Raw genomic sequence first — 12536 nt, 5'->3', positions numbered from 1 at the left:
TATACTGTTATTAAATTTCTACACTTTAATCATATGATTATGTAATGTGGAATTTTTTTGTCTTGTGGTCTTCCTATAATATACATAGAAACAACTAAAGCATCATCACCCATTTCCCAATTTTCAAGTACATGTGGAAAATTCTAGTTCTAGGTGATGCTTTTTTAGTTATGGAACAGACACAAGGAGACAAGTGTGAAAAGTTTTTCTTTTTCAATATGATACCCACAACAACAAAAAAATTCATAGAAATAAATAATGTTAAACTTAAAAAAAAAAAAAAAAAAAAACTAGATACATGCTCAAATTGAAAAATATTATTTATGATGCCTTTTCATGCAAAAGGAAAATTTAACAATATTAACTTCCTTTTTCTCTCAATGTTAGACATACATAGGTAATAAACTACAATAAATCCAAAAAAGCATAAATTGTTACAAAATGTTGAATTTACTATAAAGGAGACCCATCGTGTAAATTTTTTTTTTACTTTCAAATGGGAGATAGTGAAGACATAATTCAAATTCAATATCATCTACTCTATAACCAGAATAAAATAGTTATAGTCCCAAAAATGAGTTTAATTACTAAACCATTATTCTAACAACAAAAATAGATTTAGAATTCATAAGATGTAGCTAAGTAAGCCATGTTTGAACAACATAGCCACTATACTATTTTAGTTTGGTTGCTAATATAACAAGACCAACAAAAATTTACAGATGCCAAGGGAAAAACAACTGTGGAATCCTAACACCTGAAAGCTGGGTACTCTGATAAAATCTGAATGACAACAATATTGGACTAGATAATAAATATGAATGTTTAGTACGGAGAGAATAATTGGATCAGAATCGTTGAATTTCCTCAAAATATATATATAAAAAAAAAGAGAAAAAAGAAATAGGGTATGGAAAAAGAGTGGTATTGTTGTAGGAAAGAAGCACCAGCTTTCCATACAATTTTCATGCATATCTTGATGTCTGCAAGACTTTGTCTGGAATATCTTGTTCACTGGCCTACATTGGCTCATGTTTATTAGTCTCGTTTGTTCTTATTATATAAATTTATGGGCCCCTCTCTCCCTTCTTTCTTTGATCTTCCTCCTACTATCCAATACGACACAAATATACAATATACAATACAATATTAACTTTATCTCTCTCTCTCACAAAATATTATACACACCTACACACACAAGAACATTGTTAGTCCAGCTTTTTTTTTTTTTTTTTTTCTTTGCTTTCCTTCATTCACAGCCTGTCAAGCCTGAATTATTAACACCATGATTCTGATTTTAATATATATATTTTTTAGTGAAGAAGGTGCTTTGTTCTTTCTCTAAGCAAAGTGAAAGACTGCAGGTATTGGCCTGCCAATAGATTTGCTGGTGTAGAGGTGTCAACGATTGTTTTTTTCAGGCTTCACCATAGTTGCACCGCTTCGATTGCTCCGTCCATGTCACAAAATAAAACAGCTACTATTCATCACAGAATTGGCTAGTCATTCTTTTGGTTCTAGTTTACTAAGAAGACCAGCTTATGGGTGAAAGCAGTGGCATGAAGGAGGAACATGCTCAATGAGCCTCCTAAGAGAGTATCGCGATCAGCCCAGTTTATATCGCCGGTAACGTGAATTATACATGTTTTCATAGTTATATAAGTCTAAGTTTGGGATGAATCAGGTGTTTAAAGAGCTCTGACTGACATAAAAAACAAGTCTTTTAAGTTTGGTGATGAGTCTTAATGCAAGTTCTTGCTTGTTTGTGTCCTAAGTTTTTATGTACTTGTGTATGTTATGTGATAGTAGTAGCACTTCTAAATATTAGTGTTCCTTCAGTCCTTCCACTTGATAAGGCCTGGGGACTAAGATGGTGATGTTTATTGCTGTATCATGCATAGGAGGCATGCCAATAAGTTTGAAAGTGATAATGATCTTTCTATTAAATAATTTACAGTACAAAATGATGTTAAGATTGAAATGATAGTTCTTGAATAGTAAAATTGCCATAAGAACTGAATCTCTCTATCTCATATTCTCTTTTACTGTTTATTAATTAATAATTTTTTCTTGCTTTTAAGTCTCTCTGAGAGCATCATCAGATGGTAGTTTGGCTGTTATGTGATTCGATCATGTGGATAGCGAAAAGGCCTCTGGAAGAAACAGAAAGAAGTGGACACTTTTTGAGAACAATTTCTTGAGATGAAGACCACTGTTATTATGACCAGTGATGGTGGCACCAAAAGAGTGTGTGAGAGAAAGAAAGACCCACATGCCATTTGTGGTATCACTGTTGTCCTCATCCCATTTTTCTTTTTCACCCTTCTTCATTGTCTCCTACTGTTGGATTTGGAGCTCCCTATGCAGTTCTGAACATTTCATTTTGTTCCCCCTTTGCTTAATACTACCAAACACGGTCTGTTTCCACAATTTCTCCTGTAGCAAACTAAATATAAGGGACTTGTTAAAAATCAAAGGTAAGCATGAGTGAATTTGAGGAATGAGCACCACTAACTAGATGGGTTGGAATTGTTTTTTTGCAATCAAATTTGACTTGGGGCAAGGTTGGAGATGACTCAACATGATCAGATTTTTCCATTAGTCCTTGGTGCTTGAATTTAGCATCAGATAGACTTGGGGTCAACCAAACCCTGTCTCCACCTGACATGTAGTAGTGACTTCCTATAAATCACACCCAACCCACTGAAATGTAGAAAGATAAGAAAGCAAAAAAAGTGGATTCAATTTCTTATTCCTTGCTCTTTAGAATGTATCATTATCTTGAAAAAATAAATTTCCAAAATTTGTGTTGTGTCTCAAAATGTATGTTTATGTATTTCATAATTAGAAACAAATTGATAGTTATATATTTCAGACATGGGGACTAAACTCGAATACGCCGTCAATCTCTTAGCAACCTCACCAAACAGCAACAGCTTTACTGTACATTGTGTGGATGACTGGGAGCATTTCCAGAATAGAGGACTGAAGGGGAACTGCTATATAACTGTAGTGGACAGCTTTGAGGACTCCATGGACAGGAAGCTAGAAAAGAACAACATAGAATCCATCAAAAAGACAATGCAGATGCATGAAGATGTCTTCAAAAACCAGGTACCATGAATCTTTTATTAGCTAGTAAACCTTTCACTTCTTTAAGAAATCTCAGATGCCATTAAATTTGTATTGCAAATTTTACATTCACTCATATGACATCAACACAAACTGATAGTCATGGGGCTACAGATATGTATGAAGATTTTTTGGTTTCAAATTCTGTAATTTTGTGAAATGAATAATAGAGGCCTCCCCTTTCAGGTTTCCACATATATTCCATCAATAAACAAATTGCAAAATACTGACTTAATGGTATACTGACATCACAATCAACACTTTCAAGTATTTCATCCAACTTTATCAATAGCTATATTAAACATAACTCTTGTTTCCTGCTAAACTACCAGAAACACATTATTGATGTTGTCAATCATTCTAAGAGCCCCACCATCCACCTCTTTATAAAGTATTGATAATGTTTCCTTAAATAACTATTTCTGTACACCATGACACTGACTTGGCTCCTTAAAAATCCTGACCCTTTCAAGCTTCCTATTTAGTCCGTTGTTCATCACTTAAAAACGTAGTAGTTGCAAGAATTTGTCATTAGTGCTATTTAGCATTGTAATAACAAACTGAAAGTTGCAGGTGAAGGAACTCCACAGACTCTACAGTGTGCAGAAGAAGCTAATGGGTGAGCTGAAAAAAGAACTTAAACAAAACAGATATTGGAATTCCATGACTAGCTCAGATATAAGCCATACTCAGTTCATTAACTGCCACCATCCATCAATGCAAACCACAAGTGGATTTAATTTCCAAATTCAGAGCTTGAGAGACGATCCAAACTCGAGGGAGCGAAGTGGCAGTTGCTCTGGAGACACCATGAAAATGGCAAGGGGATTTGATCTTGAGAGGCCTGCTGCTGAGGAAGACATGTCAACAGGAGTCAGTGCCATTGAGGAAGACCAAGCAGGGACAAGTTCCCAGATGCCCAACAGCAGTCATAAGATGAGCGTTGCTGGTTCTGATGAAGATAGTGAAGTAGAGCTGACATTAAGCATTGGAGGTTGCTTGAGCAAGAAGGCAACATCAAAATCCTCAAAAACTCAATTAGGATTATGTAATTCCTCTTCCCATAAAGGAATTAGGGAGATGGATTCATCTGCCTCTTTCAAATCGGACCGAGGAGAGGATTGTAGTGACCCCAACACCCCCATGAGCAGCACCAGTGCTACATTTGATCAGGAAACAAACCGGCCGCATTGGCTTTTCCAAGGTTTAAAGCTCAAATAGGATATGAACATGAATATGGATTTGAACTAGATATTGTGTTTATCCTTTTGACTGCATGTATATGGACGATTGTATTTTACACGGTTCATGCATTGAGATATCTGAATTAGTTGTCTCCTTACTCTAATAATGGGATAATTAACACACCTATATCTGGGGTGTACATTGCTGTAAATAGCTCATTAGCCATCCTTGTCACACTACTTGTCTAGTCCATTGGTTAATTGTGATGTTTGCATTGCATGCAACATGATAGACATTCACAGTTTATGCAGCATTAATCCAACTTTGAAAACAAAGCAACTTTGTGATTCATGAGCAGATGAGAAAATAGTTGCAAAATTTCAATGAACAAAGCTGGTATTTAACTAGGAGAACCTTCCAGTCTGAAAGACAACCAAACCAGTCACTACAAGTAAGAGGATTTTACATCAAGCAGCATAAGACTTTTAATCAAATAATCAACCAATTAATAATGCAGTACGGAATATTTAAGTACATCAAAGCCACTGATAATGAGTTGAGACTGGCTTGGTCAAAAGAGTTCACTAAGTTCTGATGGTTATTTTGAAAGGGATCCACTGTAAGTGGGCTGAAAAAGACATATATAAGCATTGTGGAAATGAGAATGATTAATGTTAGATATCGCAACTAATATTATCTAAGATTTGTCATGATACATGGGGCAGAAAGTAGTGCGGATTTTGGTAATTTAAAATTGTTGCCAAATCCTTGTCTTTGTGTGATTGCCTATCGACTGGGTCTAAATCAAATGATCTGAAAAGTGAGCCATATTTTGTTTAGGAGTAGGGACTTTTTTGTAGGAGTAGGGACTTAGCCTTTCTTTTTTTTTTGAAAGGGAGGGACTTAGCCTTTGATATATCTATTAAGTGAATATGTGATCCCTTGTTTGCATTACGTGCCTTCACCACAACCACAATTCAGATAGTAGAAGCTAAATGCCAATGTATATTTGCCTTCTACTTCTGTTGAATCATTAATTACTATAATTTTGTGCCTCTGACATTGTCTGTAAGGACGACAAAGATAAGAGAATTTACGCATTATCTTCTGTTTAACTTGTTGAGAGTGTTTAAGATCTACGGTGTGTATAGGTGGGTCCAGTTAGCTTATATGGTAAAAAATTTTATGATTGAATAAGAAATTTATGATGTAATCTCTACTTATACTAAAAATTAATTAGTGAATTGGTTTGATGATAAAGAGTTATCATTAGGAGTGGACGCCATAAGTTGGAACTTTCTCAACAAAAAAAAAAATTTTATGTGTTCAGAAATATTTGCAGCTTTTTCGACTAATATAAGTGTAAACTGTTAGAATTATGGTTAAGTGATTAAATTCACAATTTCTTGATAAACTTTTAGGTCAATTGGTAATTTAACATAGTATCAGAGCAGGAAATCTTGAATTCGATTTCTGTCTTCACTCGACCTCCCATTTAAAATGTTAAATTTCCACTTATTGGACCCCTACTTATTAAGAGGAAATTTAGGCCCACCAGTGAGGGAGGCGTTAGAATTATGATTAGGTAATTAAACTCACAATTTCCTAATAGCTTAAACTTTTGGAATAATTAATAATTTAATATAAACTTTCCATTTCGATAATCCATGCCATGATGTATTGAATAGAATTGTAAAGTCCACATATCTATAAAGGTTCACATACCCATTCCCATATCTATAAAGGTTTTCCTTAAATAAGCTCAATTAGCCATGATGTATATTAGTGGACTTTACATTCATATATCAATGGTAACTTACGTCACTCGTCAATGCCTTCCTACCTATAACTAACCAATTATGTCCCCTTGGCAAAAGTTGTATGGCAACATTTATCCAGGCATCTCCGAATCCTTCATTCATATGCAAATATATATATATATATATCTCTCTCCGAATCCTTCATTCATATGCAAATATATATATATATATCAATTTAGTATTCACCTATGTCTTTGAATTCACAAGTCTCATTTTCATTACATGCTCTCTGATTTATCCAAAGTCAACCCCTTGGTCAAAGGATTAGCCACTATCTCGATTAAGGGGATAAAATAAATTGGACTCATATCTCACTCCTTTCCACTATATCATAAATATAGTGATAATTCACATTGATATGTTTGTCATTAGAGTTATTTCTTCTCCTTTTATTATCAAGCTATTTGCACAAGCCCAAGTGCAAACTTCGTTTGGTTCAAGTCCACTGCCCTCACAACCCATTACTTCTCCTTTGCAAGTCCACAATTGCCCAATTCTCTCCCTCATCATAACCTGTTACCTTACGAACTGGTAGGATATATTAATATGCAAGTGTGTTTTAAGTGTAGGAAAGTTTTTTTTTTTTTTTTTTCTTAAGTTGATCTAATCCACCCCCGCTCATGTTGGGATACCTTTTGCTCTTATAGTGATGTTTAAGAACTCAAAAATCTACTAAATGAGAGGAAAATCAATTATGACTACTAGGCATTAAAATTCTTTATCACTGAACAATGTCCATCCCAAAAATGATGCATTGATTATGGTTTTCCTCTAGAAATAGCAACCTACATAAAAATTGCTTCCCTAAAGAGAAAACTATCTTCTCAATTTGCTAAATTTAAGGGAACATAGTAATCTTTCATTAAAGGTGACTGATTCTTATTTAATGAAGGAGCATAGTGTCATGTGAGGCCTTTTATTCAACAAAAATGGTGTTCTTTTAGAAGCTTCTATGTTTATCACATAGCTTCTATGCAGGGGCGGCCCAACATTATTTGGGGCCTAAGATGAAAAATTTATGCAAGGTTTTTAATATGTAAATATTAATTAAACAAAATTATTTAATATTAATCAAATCAAGGTTAATTTGATACATTAAATACATAATTTGATGAATAATACCAACTAAACTAATGTTAATTTCATATAGAAAATTGAATATCATAGTTGAACCATAAATATTAATAAAAATATATTACATTTAAAAAAATTCTTTATTTTGGATATACAACAATACGTAGTTAAGGAAAGTCAAAATCTAATTTTTAATTCTATATCTTGTTTTCAAGAGAGGGAGATAGATATTATTTAGTGTGTCGCCTTGTAGGATATCAGTTTACAAAAGTTAAAGTGTCAAACTATTAGGAGAGATTAATCTATAATTGATGATTTAATACATTTCCAACATTTTTTGAAACATTTTAGGGTTCTATTGGTCTCGTACATTGAGAGTCTTAATAAAAATAAAAAGGAAAAATGCACTAAAAGTATTATAAAATGTTCACAATATAATTTGACATTAACTCTTATTGATGAAATTCATCAATTTAACTAATGAATGTTTAAATTACTTTTTTGTGATTAGTAACATGACAATTTGTAAGTCAATAGTAAAATTTGTAGCATCCTTAACATCACTAATATAAAAAAAAAAATGCACAACTTTTTTTAAAATATATATATATATATATATATATATATATATATATATATATATATATATATATATATATATAATTTTATAAAAATTGAGTATTTAACTATTGAAAGTGGGGCCTTTTTTTCTAAGGGGATTTTTTTTTTTTTTTTTTTTTTTTGGGTGGGGCTTTAGGCCTAGGCCTTGGGCGGGCTCTACTTCTATGTTTCCAAGCTCTTTCGAGAGGTTTTTTAAGTGACCCAAGTAAATGTGAAATGACTCTTTTGCCCTTTAATCCGTATCTCTATCAATTTATTTATTTATTTTTTTACTTTTACCTTGGATGGTTTTCTCTTTCACGCATTCATGGGCTTGATCGACATAATGAAAAAGAAGATTTTAAGTAATTTGAATGTTGACCCAATTGTGGGTCTTTATTTGTCCAATACCAAGTGGTGAGACCAAGTCGGCCAATTTTATTGGCCGGCTCCATGACTTTGTGGTCCTTATTAATGGGCTTTGGGCTAACTTCTGTTGAACTAAACACGTGTTAGAGCACACAAAAATTCTTCTATCTTTACCCAAAAAAGTACAACACTGCAAAGCTGAGCCTGAATATCATAAAAAAAATGAAGTTCATTTTTGATATGGGCAATTCAAACTTATTTGGAAAATGAGAAGAGAAGAAAATTTTAGAAATAGTATTGCCGAAATTCAAAGAAAAAGGATGAGAGAGGAGAGAGAAATGATGTGATGGAGAGAGAGAGAGAAAGACAATTGAATTTCAGTGATGTAATTACCGAAATTCCTACTCAAAATGCAATCTAGAAAGGAGAGAGAGAAAAATAGAATTGTGGCAACGAAATTTCTAAAATTGTAGGGGAGTGGAGAGAGATTAAAAAGAATTAAGACAATTGAGTTGCCGAAATTGTGGGGGAGAAAAAAAAAAAAAGAATTTTGGCAATTGAGTTGCCAAGAATGTAGGGGAGAAAAAAAAAAAAGAATTGTGGCTAGCTAAAAGTGGAGAAAAAAAAAATGGGAATGATCAATGGAGTTACAGAAATTGTAAGGGAGAGAAAAAAAAATTATGGCAAGTCACAATCTCCGCAACTCCATTACCCATTGTCTTTTTTCTTTTTTCTCCAGTTTTGGAGAGCCACAATTTTTTTTTTCTCCCCTACATTTTCAGCAACTCAATTGTCATAATTCTTTTTTTCTTTTTTTTTTTCTCTCTCTCCCCTACAATTTAGGCAACTCCATTGCCACAATTCCTATTTGTTTCTCTCCTTTTTGAGCACTCTTCCTAAATAGTTTGGATTTTGGGCAGAAATTTCGGTAACTACATCATCGAAATTCAATTGTCTCTCTCTCCCTCTATCACATCATTTTTCTCTCCTCTCTCATACTTTTTCTTAGAATTTCGGCAATATCATTACCAAAATTTACTTCTCTCTTCATTTTTTTCAAATAAATTTGAACAATGCCCATATATTTAGCCAAAAGACTCCTTAGAAGCTTCTTATTACACTCCCAAATTACAAGCTTTTACAAGAGACACACTAATTCTCTGAACACCTAGGCACTGACACTTACTACCTCTTGACTTTCTTTTCTTCACTTCACACTAGTTGGTGCTTTATGACACACACTTCACCTCTCCTTACTTCACTTCACACTTCACACTTCGCAAGTGGGAACCAAAGTTCCTATTTATACATGTTAGAGGCCGGTTAAGTAACCGACATTGAGGCTTCTAGCTTCACTAATTTCTGCTAGTAGAGTTCTAGTAGTTCTGGACCTTAGCTTTTTTTTTTTTTTTTTTTTAATTTCTAACTCATGACAGCTTCTAGTGTTCTTTATGCCTTTATAGTTTCAATTCTACAATCTTCTAGGCTCTAGTCAAATTGTTGCTCTACAAATTGATGTCTAGAGATTTTTAGAGAAAGAAAGAGAGAGAGAGAAGTGGTGCTTGATGTTTAACAACTTCATGGGGCCAAATTTTATAAATCTCCACATGTTAATTTTTCCAAACGCATGCATGGGAGCATAAAAAGTATTCTAAAAAAAAAAAAAAAACTCTTAAAGCATTGGCATTAAGTGTGCTAAATGCTAAATTTTTAGCATTTGGCAGACCAAAAAACCAAAAATCATCCATGATCAGATGTGCCAAAATCCAAATTTTCTTTTACAACATCCTACAATAGAAGGGTACTGTAGCATGTTAAAAAAAAAAACTATTTTCTCTCCTCTCTCATTTAGGCTCTTTTCTCTTTTCTCTGGCTTCTCTCGGTCTCTCATCTTATTCTCTTCGTTGTCTCTCATTTATGATAACTGATTATTATTTGATGAAGAAAAAGCATAGTGTCAGTTGAGGCCTTTTATTCAACAAACATGGCATTTTTTAGAAGCTCCTGTGTTTAACACAAGGCATCTAGCGTGGGTTCATAAATTTAACCAGTGTCCCAAGCTCTTTTGAGAGGTTCGTTTAGTGAACCAAGCAAAGGCGAAATGACCCTTTTGCCCTCCAATCCATATCTCTCTCTCTCTCTCTCTCTCTCTCTCTCTCTCTCTCTTATTGCGAACAAGTCATAGTATAAGGTTTATGTAATACCCGAAAAGAAAAAAAAAATAAAAAGAGGGGTATTTAAGTATATTTGTTTATGGGGTCAATTGTTATAATTAAAATTACTAAGGGGTTTTTAGAAAATAAGGTTGAAACCCTAGTTTATATAGTCTAATTTAAGTCAACGTATACTGACAGATGTTTTGAGGGAGGAGACTAGCCAAAATACTCAAATAGAGAAGGTTTGACTACACAATTGAGGTAAGAGCCTAAGAATTTCCCTCTTGTTGAATCTAAGCTTATTTGGAATTAGAGTATTTTTTTTTTACGAGGATATTTTAACCGGTAGTGAAGCTATTTAATTATTTAAGAGTTTTATTGATGCAACGAAGAACAATTTGGATTTATATTTCGGTTAGTTGGATGCTATTATCTACAGATTTTTCAGTACTCAGTATTTTTATATATACACACACGCTCCGTTGTGATAAGCATGGCAAAAAGTGGTAGATTTTAAGCGTGATGGGTCAACTTGCTGCACAGCTGGGTTGTTAAGAAATTGTGCCGAATTGATGGAATTGGGAAGAAAAAAAAAAAAAAAAAAGGCTAAGGAGCATGGGTTTTGAGGTTTGACCGGTTATAGAAAAAAAAAAAACAATATATATATATATATATATATATATATGAAGAAGAAGAAAGTTGCACTTAGTGTAGTACACGTCACTGCTGCTGATAGCCATAATGTATTTGATATGAACTTAGGATAGTTTGTAGAGAATGACTTATGTCAGGGTAGCAGCTTGCTCACTTTCGCTTTTGGCGTCTTCAACTGATTCATGCTAAAGGCAAAACAAATTAATCATGTTGTATTTTAAAATTCTTGAGCAAAATTTATTGATGTCATAAATTCTACAAGTGTAGTACACGTCCTACATAGTAGTGCTACCTTATCTTTAAGGCATTGATGGTGGCAGCATATATATATATATATATATATATATATATATATATATATAATATTATGATTAGGTGAAATTTTCGTGTAGGAAAAGCAGACAATTATGAGATATTTGAATTATATGATCATTGAGTATATGGTGCTTGTAAATTGTTAGGTAAGATCTAAGGATTTTAGAGAAAGTGTTAGGGAGAAATTCTTGTGGTGAGCCAATTGAGGTAAGTAACCTGATCCTAATGGGGTTTTATTTTGCTTATGTTAATGTATTTTTAACTACTGAAAATTTGTTTATAATTGTTACAATTTTATTTCTATTGTATCACTAATTTCAAAGTAAAGAATTATCACAAATATATCTAGTTACTGAATATATGATGTGTTTTGTTTAATTGTTTTTAGCCATACTGATTCAAAGTAAAGAATAAAGAATTTCCACAAATATATATGAGCATTGAATATAAGATTTATTTTATTTAATTGTTTTTTTAGCTATATTGATTTAAAGTAAGAAATATAGAAATATCACAAATATATTGAAAATATTAAATATATGATTATATGTATATGCAATTGAATAAGATATATTTTGTTAGAAATTATGATTTCATATATATGATTATAGACAGTCTGACTAAGAATTGATTCTAATACCCAAACCAATAGGGGTTATTCATTGTATTCTGATACCCAAACCAATGGAGGTAATTCATTGGTACTCTGATACCCAGCCAATGAAGGTTATTCATTGGTACTCTGATGCCCAGTCATGGGGATATAGCGTGACCATAGTTATAAGATTATTAAGAAATATGAATTGCATTGAATATTTGAATTATTTTGAGTCCTTAAACTTCATATATGATTATGAAAATGTTTGAGTATTGGAACTATTTTGAGACACAAACATTGCTTATGAGTTTTGGAACGTATTGTAAGTTATGGCTTCTGGATATATGAGAAACTGACTATTTTTATAAACCATCTATGATATACATGTAAGAGTAAAGTATATGATCTATGTGCAACCTATTATTTTAAGACTATGAAACTTCTTCAGTTAATTTGAAAACACATAGTATATTATAACTTTTGAAAACACATATTACATCTTATACTTTATGGATCTACTACTTGATAGAACTTCATAGGATTTTGGTTACTTATTGAGTTGTCACTCACCCCCCCTCTTTCTCCTTTCAGTTTTGATCAGGAAGAGTAGCATATGTTTGGGCTTCCGCTGAG

At 32.8% G+C, this 12536-nt stretch overlaps 1 protein-coding gene across 3 annotated transcripts; it reads left to right on the top strand.

Moving 5' to 3' along the window:
- Positions 1 to 1120: 1120 nt before the first annotated feature.
- On the top strand, positions 1121 to 4483 carry LOC142641977 (uncharacterized). Of its 3 annotated transcripts, none has more exons than XM_075816308.1 (4): positions 1186 to 1626; positions 2082 to 2284; positions 2876 to 3114; positions 3706 to 4483. In XM_075816308.1, the coding sequence occupies exons 2-4, from the start codon at positions 2203 to 2205 to the stop codon at positions 4351 to 4353; spliced, it is 969 nt and encodes a 322-aa protein (XP_075672423.1). In that variant the 5' UTR covers positions 1186 to 1626; positions 2082 to 2202; the 3' UTR covers positions 4354 to 4483. The 3 variants fall into 3 exon arrangements, with proteins under 3 accessions (XP_075672424.1, XP_075672423.1, XP_075672422.1); XM_075816307.1 differs by having other exon boundaries at positions 2082 to 2477; XM_075816309.1 differs by lacking the exon at positions 2082 to 2284 and having other exon boundaries at positions 1121 to 1626.
- The last annotated feature ends 8053 nt before the right edge of the window (positions 4484 to 12536 follow it).

This window comes from Castanea sativa, chromosome 7, assembly GCF_040712315.1.
Source record: "Castanea sativa cultivar Marrone di Chiusa Pesio chromosome 7, ASM4071231v1".
Taxonomy (NCBI): domain Eukaryota; kingdom Viridiplantae; phylum Streptophyta; class Magnoliopsida; order Fagales; family Fagaceae; genus Castanea; species Castanea sativa.
The sequence above is the reverse complement of the archived record's forward strand: the minus strand, read 5'-3'. Positions and strand labels throughout refer to the sequence as shown.